Genomic DNA, 18378 nt, shown 5'->3' with positions numbered 1-18378 from the left:
AATGTTTCCATGCACTACATTATGGAGTAACTCAGAGACTCTTGTACTGGAGCTCATCTGGTCTATACAGTAACGCCACAGGGAGGATCTTCCAGGAGTGCTGGGTTAGAGGCACGGGGAAGGTGCCTTCGTCCTCACTTCCACTTCAGTTCTGGTCACCTGGACCACTCATACTTACAAAGATGCTGACCTCTCTGAGACCCTTGGCCTTTCCCATGGAAATGGGGGTACTGTATCTGTTTCAGTCCTGATTCCTATACAGTGACTTTCTGCCTCTCTCTGGACTTCAATCTGCTGGCATGACACTGTCCCCAGCAGCTGTCTGCCACCTTTCCTGTTTACTTCCCCAGGACTTCTCGGGGCTTATGATCCAACTCACCAGTGTGAAGACAGGACTGTCAGCCACCGCCTCCCCCATCTGAAAACTATGGAGGCAAGACCAAAGCAACCCACCACCACCACCTTTAGCATTGTTTAGCATCAGAGTTCAAAGAATATGAGATGAACAGAGAAGTGGACAGCAAGCAGAAAGATGACGCACTTTCAGGGCTGGAGATAGGGCTCAGTAGTTAGGAGCACTTCCTGCTCTGATAGAGGATCTGAGTTTGCTCTGAGCACCCACACGGTGGTTCACAACTGCCTAGGAACTCAGTTCTAAGGGATCTGATGCCTTATTCTGGACTCCAAGAACACCTGCACTTAAGTGGCAAAAACTCACACAAGCACACATATTCATCAAATAAAAATAACATAAATCTTAAAAAAATAATAACAATGATGAACTTTCAATCTGGGCATGATGGCTGTAACCCCACTTCTTGGGAGGTGGAGGTAAGAGATGAGAAGTTTAACATCATCCTCAGCTACACAGCAAATGTAGGCTAGCCTGGCCAAAACAAACAAACAAACCAACCCCGACTTTCTTAAGAATTTGATTGTTTTTATTTGTGTGCATATGTCTATGTCTATGTCTATGTAAGGGCCTGTGTGTGCAGTACCCGTGGAGGACAGAGGGGGGCACTGACAAGGGCGCTGGGAACCATACTCCAGTCCTCTGCAAGAAGAGCAAGTGCTCTTGACTGCTGAGCCATCTCTCCGGCCCCAGAATCTATGCTCATACCCTTCTTATGGGAATATACAACAGTACAAACACTTTGGGGGAAATTAGTTGCCAACTTGTTTTAAAGCTAAACATGCTTATCATGTGATCCAGCAGTTTTGGGTAATAATTAGTTATTTTTATCCAAAATGAATAAAAATATTTATCCTCAGAAATGTACATGAAAGTCAGGTTTAGTGAGTGGTGCACACCTTTAATTCCAGCCCTTGGCAGGCAGGCAGACAGGCGGATCTGTGAGTTCCAGGACAGACAGGACTGCACAGAGATACAAACGAACAGAAGAGCGTGGAGGTGACTCTTGGAAGCGCAAAGGGATGTTAGTGCTACACCTTTATCTCACTGACACGGGCAGAAACTCTCAGGAGGGACACAATGTACACACCCAGGGATGCCAGTGGATGTCTCGGGCACAGCAAGCCTCCAGGACATGACTGCAGGATCTACTTTAATGAGGGTATCTCCGGAGGAGTATGAGTCTTCAGAATCATTTCCTGCTCTGATGCTCTGTGTAGAAAAACAATCATCAAGTGGAAGGAGAAAAGGTGAATACTCCAGAAAGCAAGGACATTTCCTTATGGGAATTATTTTCTTTAAAAAACTGTGAAGATCGCTGGGCGGTGGTGGCGCACGCCTTTAATCCCAGCACTCAGGAGGCAGAGCCAGGCGGATCTCTGTGAGTTCGAGGCCAGCCTGGGCTACCAAGTGAGTTCCAAGAAAGGCGCAAAGCTACACAGAGAAACAAAACAAAACAAAAACAAACAAACAAAAAAAAAAAACCTGTGAAGACATGATTATTTTTAAATCCCTTGAACTGCAAACTCTGTTCTGCATAATGTCTAATTCTGTTGCCCCAATGCAAATTCCCATACACACACATACATATAGACAGCAGCTTACATAATTAAGTCAAACATGAGGGCATGTGCAGTATAGACAATAGACCCAAAAGCAGACTGCAAAGAAGTCAGTTGACTGATAAGAAACTTAGGATATGAGGCTACAACAAATTACTGGACATGAAACCATATCAGGAAATTATTATGTATTTTCAGATGTTTTTCCACTTATATACACAATCATCACTTATTGTACCTAGGACAATACTCACCTGTCCAGAGAGCTGGAATCTCAATGTGTGTTTCATGTGAGGCTCTTTAGCAGGGTGGCACTCAACATCCCAAAACTGGGCATAATCCCCTCTGTCTCTGGGCAGAAACATGATGGAGACCTACATAACACACAAGATCCCAACTTTAAACAAAGTTTAGTGTAAACCAAGTAAAAGAGCAAATACATTTATATTGGCTAGTTCCCCGCCCCCCCCCCCCCCCCCCGCCAGAAAAATTGGATTTGAGGGCTAGAAAGACGGCTCAGTGCTCTTGCAGAGAACCCAGGTTCCATTCTCAGTACCCATGTGATGGCTCACAACCATCCATAACTCTTGTTCTAGAGGATCTGGGGCCCTCTTCTGGCCTCCTCAGGCACTGCATGCACATGGTACACAAATATAAACGAATAAAAAACACTCATATACATAAACTAATAAAATACCTTTAAAAGAAGGATTTGACAATTTTATCATAGTATAACATATCCAAAATATGTAACTTTCAAAGCTATCTATAACATTTCCCTCAAATGTGCAGTATACGCTTTTTTGGAGGAAAATCTCACCATGGAAACAATCTACTCTTTCAGCCTGGTCATGGAGGCCTTCTCAGTGCAGACACGAGAACAGTGGAAGGTTAGGGTGACCAGCACAATAAAGCAAATGGTGCTAGGTTAGAGGAGCTCATACAGTAAGTAATTCAGAGTGCGAGTCAGAGCTAGCTGTCCTGCTTACAGAGCTTAGGTATACATCAACCTGCTCATGCACAACCTGTGATGTTCAACTGATGAGGCTTAAGGGACCCCCAAAGGCAATGCTGGCTGGTGACAGCAGGAGAAAGGCTTCCAACAGTGATCTGAGCTCTGCAGCAGTATGCAGTACCCGGGGTCTGAAGACAACCTGCACAGCAGCAACCACAAAACCCCTGCTTCTCTTACAGGCTGTGTCCAAAGGCGGCCCTCAGTCACAACCGGCTGGATGGAACCCAGCAACCAACAACTGTCAGCTGCTGGCTTCCCTGCAGCCGCTAAGGCAGCAAGGGAAATGAAGCTCACACACACACATCCCAGCTGCCACTGAACCCATGCAAGAATCCCCCAAAGCAGCAAGCTATGCCTGGCAGCCTGACGAGGTGGGGAAGATCCCAGGGACACCGCAGTGGTGGCTAGGAATAAGGCAAACCCTACCGAACAAAAACTGATAATGCAGCTGGAGTGGAGCGCAGGCGCATCGAAGAGGACCACCACCACCACCACAGCAACAAAATGGCTCCTGGTGGAGAACGCAGGAGCTGCTCCTCTCTGCAAAGGTCATTAGCCACCTACAGCTGAGGAAAACAAGGGGTGCCCCCTTTGACAGCTAAGTATGTGCCTCCCTACCACCTCAGTGGCAGGGAACAGAGCCTACTGACCTGACTGAGTATACCCTTGAGTTTTGGTATGCTTTCTCTTTCTCCTCCTGGGTTTGATGGGAGGGAGAGCTCAAGAGAGTCAGATATATGGGTCAGATTGCCTGAGGAGGAAGAGAAGGAAGACCTCAGAGCCTGGCTCCCAGCCAGGATCCACTCAGCCTGCTCTGCAGCCAGGAAAGAAGACTGCCGCCAAGACCAACCCATCGGTGGCTTGCTGCAATGGCAGTTTCTGCTTCAAGTAAGGGACTCACAGGAACTCCTAATGCTCTGCCCTCCAAGATTCAACCTCCAACTGCAGGCAGGGGGGACTTGTTCTTGCCTTAGCCTCCAAGACTCAAACAGGAATCCACTTCTGCAGCTGTGACCTGCTTTCTGCAGATTCGCTCTACATGGAACTATTGTTGGTTGGCATCCCGAGACCCTGTGAAGGCTTCAAGCTGTATCACTTGGTACGGTCTCTGGGCTGGTATCTTATCTAGTGCACAGGGCTGCAGTCCATGTTCCCACTGAAGCTGTTGCTCCCATGTGGCAAATAAAGCTCCCTCTGAGACCCTGATTCCCTCCACTGTTGGCCCACTCCATTCTTAGATATCCTGGGACAAGAGAATTTGCCATCTCACTATAATCATGTGACAATATTTTAAAGCAGTGCTTTATAAAAATCAGTGTTTAAGCCTTGGCTTTATCAAAGAACAGTGATCATAATAAGTTAGTGTCTCCAAGTCTGGACTAAAACATTAAAACATGTAAGTGACCTCATTCTTGCCTTGCAGAGCATAAGGATAATAACTCAGATTCTGAGAGCTTAGAGGGACGGGCAGAAGAGGCCCAGGCGAGAGCACCAGTCCAGGGGGTCGAACACACAATGAAGAGGAGGGGACAAGCTTGAAAACAATGACATCCTGTATCGGTATAAAACAGGCAACTGCTCTAAAACACCGAGAGCCATGCCTCTTTAAAAACTAAATTCAAAGCATAACAAAGAGGAAAAAACAACCAGTATTACAGCACACCACACACTCCATACACACCCCCAAAACTTTCATGTTTATTACCTCATTTGATTCTTTTTTTTTTTTTTTCAGAGCTGAGAACCGAACCCAGGGCCTTAAGCGCTCTATCACTGAGCTAAATCCCCAACCCCTCATTCGATTCTTATATCACAGTGGTCAATACTTCAAAAGTCTACTGCACACAACTGCTATTTTTCCATGATGCAGCTGCCCAGGAGTCACCCTATATTCCTATTTAGTAACTCAATTCACCAGGCTAGACTAGGTGCAATTATTTATTGTCAGTGTCCTCTCTAGACTGAAAGTCTATTTATTCACATTTCCCTAGGAAAAGTCATACAACAGCAAAATATAAAATAAAAAACACCATGGAGCTTACATTTCTAAGTAAATATAGATAGATAGACAGATAGATAGATAGATAGATAGACAGACAGACAGACAGACAGACAGACAGACAGACAGATAGATAGATAGATAGATAGATAGATAAGAAAGAATTCTTGGCGCTCTAGCCACAGTGTGTGTAGCCCTGAGACCTCATCTGAGAAGTTTCTTTGGGCAGCGGATGGTGGTTACTGTAGAAACTCACAAATGGTCAGAATGCCAGGAGTCATTATCCAGGGAGTGCTCAGTCACAAATGGACATCTCAGCAGGGTCCCTTGAAGCTGGAGATACAGGCCGTTATCAACCACCTGATATGGGTGCTGGGAAACAAACTTGGGTCCTCTGCTAGAGCCAGAAGTGCTCCTAACCACCGGGCCATTTCTCTAGACCTCTAGCTAAGGCTTTGAGTAGGATTATGTATGTAACAAACAATGAAAAAAGTGGTCATGAATTTGAAAGAGAGTAAGAACTCCTTGGTTTTGGAGTTCTTGGAGGGAGGAGGGGAAGAAGGAAACAATGTAAGTATATTATCTCAAAAATAAAAGAAATAATTTTAAAAAAATCATCCTTTGAAAATAATAAAAGCTCACAACAGCTGGAAGGATTTGCTGCCCATGAAAATATTCTGATAACTATGCTGTGACGTAGAATTGGGTTTCAATGGCCATGGTTGGCAGGCAGACCACTGTCTTGACTGAACGCTCACAGCTGTAATCCCTGTCAGCAAACTGGATGCTGCTCAGTAGACTTCCTACCACAGCACAACGGAAGTGTGCTTGTACCAGCAGACCTCTTCTCCAGTGGACAGCTGGCTCTGAGGCCAGCTCTGGTCTGAAGTGACCAGGTCACATGATTCATTCCTCATAGAATAATATCATGTTCTTATCAGCTGCCTATGAAAAACTTCCACAACTCACCTTTTGGATTCCATGGCCTTCCAGTGTGCCAGAAATAGGTTTACATCTGAATGCTGTGTAAGTAGCTCTAAAAACATCTCCAGTTTCATCAACTCCCTGGAAAATAATCATTTTAAATAATGATTTAATTACTATTCAAATGATAAAGAATCTCATAATATAATAAATTAATAAAAAAGATCCCATTATTCTTATAGTAATGGAGGACAGGACAAATCCATCTTAAAAACAGGTCAAGAACCATCAGTACATTCCTAGGAAAGCTCCGCCCATGCCATTACGTCAGCAGTTCCCTGGGGCTGAAACATGACAGACCGAACAGCAATGAGTGAACACAAAACACGGTGCGCGTGGAAAGGAAATAGGGTGTGCACACGTGGGGCTCGATAATAAAACCCTTCACATTTCTCAAACTAATTTATTTCAGGTAAAAATCAGAACTAGGAAAATTAAATGGAGCAAGCATTTTTGTATGTTTTACACTTTAAAAAAAGCTTTCTAATTTGACTCTCAGAATTATCTGGTGAAAAAGCATGGGTAAAGGCCATCCCCACCTACAGAAAAACACCAGTGCATGAAGTGGTGGAATGAACAACCAGCATCTCAACCTGTACTTGTAGTCAGGGTTTTTTATTTTTGTTGTCGTTGTTGTTGTTTTCAGAGCTGAGGACCGAACCCAGGGCCTTGCACTTGCTAGGCAAGCGCTCTACCACTGAGCTAAATCCCCAACCCTATAGTCAGGGTTTGAAACAGCCCACAGTCTGAACAGTTTAGATGACTGACCTTGACATACGGGGGAGCAAAAGATGACAGGTGCCACCTCACATCTGTGGGGCCACAATTCTCCAGTTCCAGATAGTTCTCTGAAAAGAAAAAATGCACATTTGTACTCTGAGAGGCTAGTGGCAAGCAGCTCTGTGAAAAACCTCATGACCTTACAGTCAAGTAGAAACTGCAGACGTTTGTTTCTAGAGAATCAGAGATACTGTTTTGGATTTTTTTTTCTTCAAAGAAAAATGCAAAGATATTGAAGGACTGAAACAAGAGAACACGATTATAATACAATGGGAAGACAGGTGTCAATGACTCACATGGTCAGACTAGAGAGAGGAAGGTTCTGTCCTGGGTCCGACACCTCTAAGAACACATCACCTGAGCAAAGAGCAGTCACTAGTCTGTTTACAGGCCACTGCTCAGGGAGACCAGAAAGAAGGGGGAAGGGCATGGGTGGCAGGAGGGTGTAAGTGGGCCCAGGGCTCAGATGTAACTTCAGAAGCCGGGATACAAGAGTCTCGAGAAATTCTGAAAGGAACGGAGCAGGAAAATCCAGGAGTATCACCAGTACCCGAGGTGTGAAAAGTTCATGGAGGAAGGGTCAGCGTCACCTAAGAAGCTACGGATACAGCAAAACAGCTCTGATCAAGCTGGCCAGGCCTCGTGATGGCACCTAACCAAACCAAGAAAGGGAAGGCAGGGAGCAGGACCCTTCTACAGAGGGTGTGCTGAGAAGGTAGTGGTTATGGACAAAGATGAGGGGGTGGGGGTAAAGGTGTCTGTGATGGTAGCACACACTGTGGGCTCACTAAAAGGAGCCAACAAAGGAGAAAAGGAGGGCAAGAGGAAGGGGTGGGGGCAGGGAGAGTCCTGAGAAAGCAGAGTAGATGGTTTTGACTAGATTTAAAAGCAGAAGGCTTCCTTTATGACAGAAAACAGATTTCATTTAGCCTGATGACTTCTCTCTGTGTGAGGCAAAGTCAAGGAACAGCTGGGACATGGACTGCTGGTGAGAACACATGATAAAGGGACATCTGGGACTGTGAATCTGTCAGCAAGCCTATATGGTTTTGTCCAGTGATGCCCTGACACACGAGTGGCCAGACAGCTAGGTTTGACCAAGGTTTAACAAGAAGGCACAGGAGCCAAGGGAAAGGGGGGAAGGCTATGATTATCAGGACAGGCCATAGGACTCAAGGAGTCAGGAAAAGAAGTGGTAAGGCCATGAAGGCTGTGGACCTTGGAATGGAGACTTCAACAAGGTTGGAAAGACTGAAATCCCTGAAGCAGGGGAAAGACAGGGACGGTCTTAAGATAGAGTGAGAGCAGAGTGAGCTACTGGGGTAAATAGTAAGATCCAGGAGGCCTACAAAGGAGGAAACAAAGTCAATGAAAGGTACTGTATGTCTCAGTGAGACAGGGACCCAAATCTTTTCTAGAACACCCAAATAATACTATTCATTTAGCAAAAGTCAGAGAGGAAAAGGTAAAAGAGACATTAACTACAGAGTACCTACTGGATGGTAAAGACCATGTTCATTGCTGAACAAATCTGTTCAAAACTGAACAAATGAATGACTGAATCTACTCTCAGTATGCCCCAAGCAAGTGATGGTTACAACAGTCCCTTAAGACATGGGGAATGAGAAGGGAAGCTAGCCTATTGAGGACCCAAATATCTATCAGTATCAGAGCCTTGGTCTCACATCTACACTGTGGTGTGGTGTGAAAATGGCCCCCATAGGCTCATAGAAAGTGGCACTATTGGGAGGTTTGGCCTTATTGGAGTAGGTGTGGTCTTGTTGGAGGAGGTGTGTCACGGAGGCTGGGCTTTTAGGTTTCAGAAGCCCAAGCCAAGCCCAGGAGCACTCTCTCTTCCTGCTGTCTGCCAATCTGGATAGGAACTCTCAGCTACCTCTCCAACAGCATGTCTGCCTGTGCATCACCATGCTACTTAACATGATGATAATGGACTAAACCTCTGAACTGTAAGCCAGACCCAGTAAATGTTGCTATGGTCATAGTGTCTCTTCACAGCAACAGAACCCTAAGACACCCATCTCCTTTCTTCTTCAATTACTAGGTTAGAGATCTGGTTGGAACAGGATAGCAATGACCATTCAATAATACCTAAATACCAGGAATACACAGTTATTTGAGCCGAGGCTTCAGAGTTTAAGATTGTATTTCCAAATCCATCCCATTATTGAAATGACTGCCAATGACTCCATAATTTTCTCCTTAAGTATGAGGAGTAAATTTTGTATGTATTTGCTTAAGATGAACTTCCAGCACAAGGGGCTAGAAGTATAGTTCAGCAGCAAAGCACTAACATGTGTGATGCCCTGGTTTTGAGACCTGGTATACAAATGCACAGCTACATTAAAAGCAAAGCACTAGACTATACACAGCAGCTGACATCTGACTGACTTAACTTTGTGATACAATACCTGAGGTTTTACCAGGTTCTGTTGGAGGAAAAATCACTGTCTTGCTTCTAATTTCAACTTTTGTGGAAGGTGGTTTTGTTATTGGTTTTGTCAAATGGCTAATGGAAGGTTCAGGTCCTGGGGCAAGATTTCCAAATGTACTGGAGGCCAAATGAGGTAAAGGTTCTTGAGTCAAATCTTCTCGAATTTGAACTTTTACCATTTTCTGAAATAGGTCAAATGAGTAAGACACATAAGTAACTACCAGTTTAAAAGGCACATTCTGGTTTTTAAATTATGGTAAAGAGATTCCAAACAAATGAAACACTGATGAATTTAGAAATTAAAGTTTATTCAGATCTCAAAGAAGTATATCCTTTGGTTCTAGCTCCTCTCTCAGCATTAGCTTTCTTCCCTCCCTCCTTCCTTCCTCTACTGTCCCTGCATGTGTGTGCATGGGTGTGTGAGTGTGCATGCACATGTGCCTGAGCGCTCACGGGGGTGTTGGTACTCCTCTTCTATCTTGTTTTGAGTAAGGCTTCTTATTTGTCACTGTGTACACTGGCTAAGACGCCAGTGAGTTTCCAGGGATTCTCCTGCCTCTGCCTCGCATCTTGCTATGGGAGCCCTAGGATAAGCAGATGCACACTCCTATGTCTGTCTTTACACAGGCTCTGGGGCTCTGAACTCGGGTCCTGACACTTAGAAGGCAAGTGCTTACCCACTATGTCACCTCCCTGCCTCCCTCCTTCCTTCCTTTTTGATTTTAAAGCAAATAATTTGCAATAGTTTCTGGGTCCTTATTTTCCATCCCTGTCTCCCAATAAAACTGTTCAGATCACTAAGGGCAAAATTCTGTACGAAGTGCTCTAAGAAGTATACCTACTTGGGTTTCATTTGACTTCCAAAATGTAAAAGTTATTAAGGACTGTGAAACTGAAGCTACAAAATAAAAAGAATGGTGCTCAGAAAAATAACTTAGACATACCTTCTCTCCATTATCACAGTGAACGTAGATCAAGCCGGACCATGGGAACATTGATTGTTTTGTGGACAGGGAAGAATTGGGACTCACAAGAATTTGTATTTTACTCCTTTAAAAAAAAATTAATAATGAACACTGAGAATACTCTTCACTTTTACAGTAGTAATGACAAGTTACAAATATTGTTCTACAATAACCAATCTGTGGTGATATTTTATTTGTATGTTAATAAAGTTTGCCTGGAGAGCAGAGGACAAAGCAAGCCATTAACACAAAAGTCAGGCAGTGGTAGCACATGCCCTTAATCTGATCATGTGGCAGGTAGGGTCTCTGTGTGTTCAAGGACACACTAGGGAACAGCCAAGCATAGTGACACACTCCTTTAATTCCAGTACCAACCATAGAGACGTGGAGGTCTATATAGACAGGCACTGACAAGGAAGTGAGGTAGTAGGTGGTCTAAGAGCCAATGAGAGGGCAGAACAGCAAGGCAATAAAGGCGCAGGTTAGACAGGAAGTAGCTCCTTTTTGGTAGCTGCAGAGCTAGAGAGGTAAGGTTGGTGTCTCTCCCTATTTCCCTGTTCTCTAAGGCTTTCACCCCTATATTTGGCTCTGTGTTTCTTATTTAATAAGACCGTTTAGAAATTCATCTACATCAATCGTTTCCCATGGCTGGGAAAAAACAAAGAATGTGGTTAGCTCTTGCCCCAACTTTTTCATATGGTTCATCTAGCCTCAGTACCCAACAATGGCAAACAAAAAGTATACTGGTACAAATCCCTTAGCCCAAGGAAAAACTCTTTCTAGTATAAAATATTGAATAGAAATATCACCTCAGAATCAATTCCAGACAGATTCATACTACACAAACTCTGAGCCACTTGATAATTAGGGATGATATGGTTACAGCACACAGCAAATTAACTTTCCAGTAAACTGGAAGAAAGTATGAGAGGAAAATGGACAGGGGGTTATTAATTAGCCAGTTATTGATATTCTCTGTTCTCAAATTTCTCTTCCAGGACCTAAAGGTAAGCTTAAATGAAGAGATCAGACTGTGTCTATGGAAAAAAAAAAAAATCACACTTGTCAAAAATAGCATAGCAAAAAAAAAAAAAATAGCATAGCAAAATGATTTTCCATGACTAACAGCTAATCTATGGGGCCCCCAGGGTCATTTGTAAAATAACTGTTCTGTCATCCCTATCTTTTTACTCAGTAGCTAGCAAGGGAATGCTGCGTGTGATAAGCACTCAGTGCAAGCTGAGCTGATTGCTTTTCTCCAGGTATACTCTGGATACCCTATCCTTACATCAGTTCACAGCACCAGTCCAGCAAACTCTACAAATATGCAATCATAATTTTGCAAATGTAAATGAACTCCATGTTGCTCTTCTGCAGTGCTGTTAATTACAAACACTAAGCACTTTAGATGACAGAGTTCCATGTTGACCAGATAAAGTCTCTGCAAAGCTGCAAAGCTGCGGTTTTCATCTTGTCAGTAATCAGGCTGTGTGTAGACAGTACCTGTGTAGGAATAGCTGAACCCAAAAAGAGTCCTTCTTAGGACATTTTATATAGAACATTGTTACAAATCAGGAAATTCTGGCTGAAAAATGTCTTCAGAAAAAAATACAACAAACAAAAAACAATGCTCATTTCAAACCAAGGAGAGAGAAAGCAAAACAGCTAGGCTTTGAGAGAGACTGCCAACCCCACCACAGACCTGGCTTTACTCCCTACACTGTGATTCTGTGGGCATAATAGTGTGTCAGAAACATTTTGATGTCTTCTATTCCAGGGTCTCTGTTCCTCACCAATCATGTCTCTTTTCCATCTTAGGGTACCCCTACCTAGCTGTGTGTATGATCTCTTAAAGTGTGTGTCACACAGTAAGATGTGTACTTTGTCAGCACAGGGCAAATCTCCACTGATTAACTTTATTTGCTTATTTCTGCAGTTCTGGGAACAGAAACCAGGGCCTCACACATGCTAGGCAAGAGCTCTACAACTGAACCCTGAACACAGTTGTATGAGATAACCTGGTCCTTCAGTTGAGATGAGGAAAGAAATCAGTGGGAGTGGGAACAGAAGGGAAATAAGGTCAAAATACATGTATAAGATATTTACACATGTATGATAATGTTCTATACTCATTATATATAACGAATACCTTGTTTTAAAAGGCCTGCAAAAAGCCAGACATGGTGGCACATGTCTTTAGTCCCAGCATTGGGAGGCAGAGGCAGATGAATCTCTGATTTTGAGGCCAGCCTGGTTTACAGATCAAGTTCCAGGACAGCCAGAGCTACACAGAGAAACCCTGTCTCGTGGGGGGAGTGGGGGGGGTGAGCCTCCATGATGGCATCTGAATAATAACACAGAAAAGAACAAAAACATACTTACTCTGGTGTGATAAATCCATGTTGTGGTGTGACTGTCAGACAATGTGCTGGCCAGTATAGCTCAAATTTCAGCACCCTAACAGAGTTATTTATAATCTGGAAACGTCCAGTTTTTGCCATGTCACCTACTGTAACAGATAAATAATGTTAATTCCATTTAGCCATAGTGAAAAACCAAATGTTAGTAATACTGAATCCTGAATAAACGCACTTGCATAACAACAGCTAATTTTGCTTTTCTCAACAGTTCAATTATAGGAATTTCCAATCTGTGTTAAAGTGTCTTCTTAATAACTCCTAGAAACTACAAAGACACCGGCTGCACTGAGCCAGGTTAGAGACTGTAAGCTGAAAGGCTCCCATCTGATTTCACTCTGGGAATCATGGATGCACCATGTGTTCCTGCCCGGAACCACAGTTTTCAGGGTTCCATCAGCAACAGCAGGTAGAGCTCCTTAGTGGAGTACTGCCCAACTGTCAGGTCTCAGGGGTGGGAGCTGCAGCTCCAGAGATGCAAACCCTGACTCTTAAATGCACTTCTGAGAAGTTCTTACCCACGTATCCACACGGAGGAGGAGCTACCAGAATCAAGTATTCCGGATGGACAGCCCACCTTTCTTCAGAGGTTGGTGTGTCCTGAGCTGGGTGGGCAATTTTTGAGAGAAAAGGAGGACCTTGAGGGCCTTTGACTGGTAAAACATCCAAAGAGACATTGCCACTTTGTTTTCCAGACGTTCCAGATTCACTGGGAAAATCACTTAAAAACAGAAAAGAAAAAGACATCAAAAATACTAACAAATCTAATTATTTCACATTTTATATCAGAGCTTCATAAAATAAAAAAAAATGACACAAGTAAAAGGGTATGATATGTCATATACAGTTTAGTAAATGTGAAGTCTCCACATTTTATATACTTAAAAGTACTTTATAGGGCTTGGGATGTAGCTCTGAGATAGAGTGCTTGCCAAGCATGACAATGCCTTGGGGTCTGACCCTAGTACTACAGGAGAGAAAAGACAGAGAATTAAAAACAAAAAAAAAAATGTAACTTTAATCAAACTATTTGATGATCTACTTCTTTTTTTTTTCTGCATGACTTCTGTATCAAAAATCTCTTAAACAATTTACTGGAAAATGGCCCAATAGAGAGAAAAACCAAATTCATTAAGCATGGTTCAATACGCCTTTAACCTCAGCACCTCGGGGCTGAGACGAGTAGTTTTCAGTGAGTTGGAGGCTATCCTATCCTGGTCCACACAGGCATTGCAGGCCAGCCAGGGCTACACAGTCAGACCCTATGGAGGGAGGGAGGGAGGGAGGGAAGTAGGTAAGTGGGTAGGGGAAGGGAGAGGAGGAAGGAAGAAAGAGAAAAAAGAAAACCCTAATTACTTTCTAACATATCTCTAGCTGCACAATGACAACTGGTTTCACAACGGTGATACCGAAATCCATTTAAACAGCAAAGACTTCTGGAAAAACGCTAATACAGCCAAGAAGACTCTTACTATTTTCTAGGAAGCCTTAGAAACAATTCTAAGTCAAACCTAGTTTGTAATCATCACAAAAGCACAAATCATAATTGAAGTTTTAACGCACAGTGCCCAATTCTGCCCCCACACATGAACTGCAGCTTTATTTACAATCAACATTGAACAGAAAATCAGAGGGAATCCTTGCCTCCTCTTCTTACCAGCACATGCTCACCTTGGTTTCAAATCAGAATGCACGGCACCAGAGAAACAAGAAAGGCGTTGGAGAGGCACTGGCACAGTCAGAACCAGGTGAAACAAGTGTTGGTTCTTGGCATTTCTACTTACTGAGAACAATTCCTTACTATGTGATATATGTAACTGCTCTATTTAATTATTCCTTTAAATGCCTTTGAAAATCATCAGAACTAAAGCAAAGGAAGAGGAACAGAGAGGCAGGCAGGTGCCCGGCAGGTGGGAGGGTTACTGGCAGCGGGAGTGGGCTATGAAACTGAACACACGGACACTAAGCCTGTATGCACTGGGCATGGGAGACAAAATACAATGCATTGGCTGACACCGGGAGACTGAGTGAAACCTTACGGCAGAAGAGGGTAATGGGACTAATCAGAGAACAACATAACTATGGGGAAGATATACTATAGTGTTAGATAGGAACTGGAGGCACTCATATAAACTCGTGTTTGCTTTTTTGACATATTTATGAATAGAAATAGATACAGAAACATGTGGATTTACACATGAATCTACGCGTTTCTTAGGTCTTCCACTACAATACAATGGGCACACCCAATGACACTCCCTGGTTTCCAATGTCATTTTCTAAACAAAGGTACTTCTAAGAGAAATGAGCATCGTAAAGCTGGGAAGGGTAAGGTCAGATAAGTCTCGACTATCTTGCTGTGCTAATGAGTAAGAAACTACTCAAGGCCTGATGGGAGACCCATCAATAGTAATAGTGAACCAGAATGAGAGGAGAGAACCAAGAGTCACACTGACTCTCTAAGCCCACCCTGCTATTAGTAAGTACAAACAAAAGGCTCTTCTTCACAGTGGACAGTCAACTAATAACTATAGAATATAAAAAGAATAAAAAGAAATACTTTTGGCTACCATGATAGCAATAACATTAATCAGGCAACAATTACCAACAGATGTAAAAAATTTGGTAACAAAATAATTCTCTATATCTGAGTATTTGCTTGAAAGATATTAACTTGGTAGTGGAGAAACTTGAAAACACTAGTTTTAACCAAGTAATAAGAATATTACTTGGGTGGTGGTGGCGAACATCTTTAATCCCAGCACTCAAGAGGCAGAGCCAGGCGGATCTCTGTGAGTTCAAGGCCAGCCTGGTCTACAGAGTGAGATCTAGGACAGGCACCAAAACTACACAGAGAAACCCTGTCTTGAAAAAAAAAAGTTAAGAATATTACTACTGCTGAGCACAGTGGCACATGCTTCTAATCACAGAACTCAGGAGTTAGAGGCAGGTAAATCTCTGTGAATTCAAGGCCAGCCTGGTTTACACAGTTCAAAACAAAAACACCACCAGGATGGGTCAACATCATATACCACCTGTGAGACGCATGCAAAACAACAAAAAAAAAGTAAACAGCATCATTTCTTTGGTGTTCTGCTGAAAGCATCAAAGCTGAATTTGCAAATTGAAAAGTCATTGGTAGGAAAATGGTCAACAGCTGGCCTGTAAACTATTTTCTCACTTTTATTTATTTATTTATTTATTTATTTATTTATTTATTTATTTATTTTTGGTTTTTCAAGACAGGGTTTCTCTGTGTAGCTTTGCGCCTTTCCTGGAACTCACTCGGTAGCCCAGGCTGGCCTCGAACTCACAGAGATCCCCCTGGCTCTGCCTCCCGAGTGCTGGGATTAAAGGCGTGCGCCATCACCGCCCGGCTTATTTTCTTTTACTGGGAAAACTCAGGAAAAAAAGAGCTGACTTGGGCAGATGTGGTGATCTCATAGGCAGCATGCTAATCCCTGTCTACAGAATGCTGTAATAGCATGTCTAGTGTATCATCTGCTTACAACTGTCTGGGGAAAGAAACCTGAAATTTATGAGCCTATGGGACATAGCTCTTTGAAAATTATCATATAAATTATTTAATTACCATACTATAAAACAGATCTTTCATGCTTAAAATAGCTCCCTTTTGCCACATGCTCAATACAGAGAATCTGTGTAAAACTGGCCTAGAACACAGGTATTACTACAAAAAGTACTTAGGAAGCACCACAGATAACTGATCTCAAATTATCAGCAAAGCCAAACTATGAATTCTTTGACTGAGGTCCTGATTTGATAATCTATTCATACTCTCTCATCTATGAATGGTAAGGAAGGACAGCTCATTACTGAGGAGACAGTTCATCAAAATGTAATATAAACTTGGATTCTAGACAAGAGAAAAGAGGATCTTCTTCCATAATTGAACTGGAGAGATTTATTTTTAACAGAGATGTATAAACAGAGTCCATGCACTACGGATATCACTGTCTTGATGTTAAATGTTCTAACTCTGATAGATTAACTATGGGGACTAATTTTAGCAACTCAGGGTTACTCATGCCTGCAGTTCACTGGTATGTGACTAAGACAAAAATTTCTATAAAAAAGAGATGGCAACATAAATATGCTAACAACTAGGAAATCTGAGTACTGAGTTTTCAGAAGTTGTCTGCACTATTATTTTTGAACTTTTCTAGGAGCTTTAAATAATCAAATTTAAGATTTAAAAGTAGGAAAAATGAGAAAAAATAACATGGCATAGGGGGAGAAGATGAGCTGCAGTATGAATCAGTCATGAAATCTAGCAAAAGATTTGTTTATGTATTTGTTTTACCTTTTAGATTCCAACCTAGCACTGGAAGAAGGCTGAAGAAATTCTCTGCTAGAAACAGAATCTCTGAATTCTCCAATTACTGACAGGGTAATTTTACGCATACTTCCATAAAAGAGCTGAATATCATTAGGCCGCTGAGGAAGATCACATGCTGCAAAAAAATACACTTTGAAACACATAAATCCTCATGCAAGCACAGCACAAAACAATACATCTACATATAGCCATATTATTGCCTTAGGTTGGGGTAGGAAGCATCTCAATTATCAATACCACTGACTGGTACAGACTGTCCACCACCAGAGCTGACAAACTATGACCCAAATGTGAATGATCATCTTTGCTACTCCGTAACCTTTGGCAACTTGATAAACGCCTCTGAGCTTTAGTTCCCTCAAATGTGATCTGGAACAGCAGTGCTCATCTATCTCAGGGACACCATGAGCCTTAAAACATGAACATTTTTCAAGATATGTATGGCACAAAGCATATATGGTAAGTGAGGCACTCTTCTAGTTCTTCAGGTTAACTAAATTTCCAGAGTGACTCTTTGAGGTAGGTATTATGAGGTACACATTTAAAAGGAGGAATCTGAAGCACAAAAAGGCTAAAGGCAAGTTTCACAGTTCAGCAAATCTAGGAACCAGTCACTATTAGCATTACTAAATGTTTCTAGATTAATTAAAAAGGGGGGAGCATCATGAACATCTCTAGGGAGTGTATTTCATTCTATTATCCTTTAAAAATTATACATTTTAAATGGAAATCATGCTTAAGCAGTAAATTGGTTTTGTTTTTCTTGAGACAGGATCTCATATAGCCAAGGCTGGTCCTGTACTTCTGATCCTCCTGAATCCACTCCCAAATGCTTGCATCACATTCATGTATCACTGTGCCAGGTAGTAAATTTAAATTTATAGTAACTATGCCATGACTACAAATTATGAGAGTAGTTGCTTCTTATTTATTAATAGGTTTACCAAAATAACGCTTCTTACAACACACTTCTTGAATTTCTGGACAAGGAGCTACCCTGGAGCATCTTTCCTCATCCTGGTCCATCTTCTTCACTTTGTCTACATTTCCTGTTCTTCAAGTATATTTTGACAGTCATGTCATTCTCAGTGACTGCTCTCCCATTCCTAAACACACTCCAGTGCTCCACTCCTCACAACACACTTTAGTCTTCCTACATCTCCTTCTACATCTGTCAGTCCTTCAGGGGAAGGACTGCATTCTAGTGTCCACACAGCTGGGACCATCTCTCTTCGGAATGCGTTTATTCAGCAGGTGAATGGACTATCACTAGCTGGTGGAATTATGCCAACTTCCGAACCGCGTCTTCACCGCAGCTGCAATGTTACTTACTACGTACGTCCACAGCAAAATGCAGTTTATCTCTTAGCTAGAACTTTCCTCTGAGGAAGGGATGATGTTCTAAAGTAGCAAAGAACTACTATTAAAAAAA

The 18378-nt window shown here is 42.5% G+C and overlaps 1 protein-coding gene across 6 annotated transcripts in view; it reads right to left on the bottom strand.

The window, feature by feature from the left end:
- Nucleotides 1–18378, bottom strand: part of Cep192 (centrosomal protein 192) — an 88948-nt gene that overhangs the window by 4276 nt on the left and 66294 nt on the right. For 4 of the 6 annotated variants that reach the window (XM_052742403.1, XM_052742405.1, XM_052742406.1 and 1 more), the window contains exons 35-43: nucleotides 16911–17061; nucleotides 13105–13307; nucleotides 12552–12678; nucleotides 10149–10254; nucleotides 9182–9386; nucleotides 6741–6820; nucleotides 5958–6053; nucleotides 2229–2348; nucleotides 1503–1624 (exon numbers count right to left, since the gene is read on the bottom strand). In XM_052742403.1, coding sequence (XP_052598363.1) covers nucleotides 1503–1624; nucleotides 2229–2348; nucleotides 5958–6053; nucleotides 6741–6820; nucleotides 9182–9386; nucleotides 10149–10254; nucleotides 12552–12678; nucleotides 13105–13307; nucleotides 16911–17061 — 1210 coding nt within the window. The other 2 variants (XR_008219233.1, XM_052742407.1) reach the window with 2 other exon arrangements.

Source organism: Peromyscus californicus, unplaced genomic scaffold (assembly GCF_007827085.1).
Source record: "Peromyscus californicus insignis strain IS unplaced genomic scaffold, ASM782708v3 Scaffold_17__1_contigs__length_78620276, whole genome shotgun sequence".
Classification (NCBI taxonomy): Eukaryota; Metazoa; Chordata; class Mammalia; order Rodentia; family Cricetidae; genus Peromyscus; species Peromyscus californicus.
This window is presented reverse-complemented; position numbering and strand designations above follow the sequence as displayed.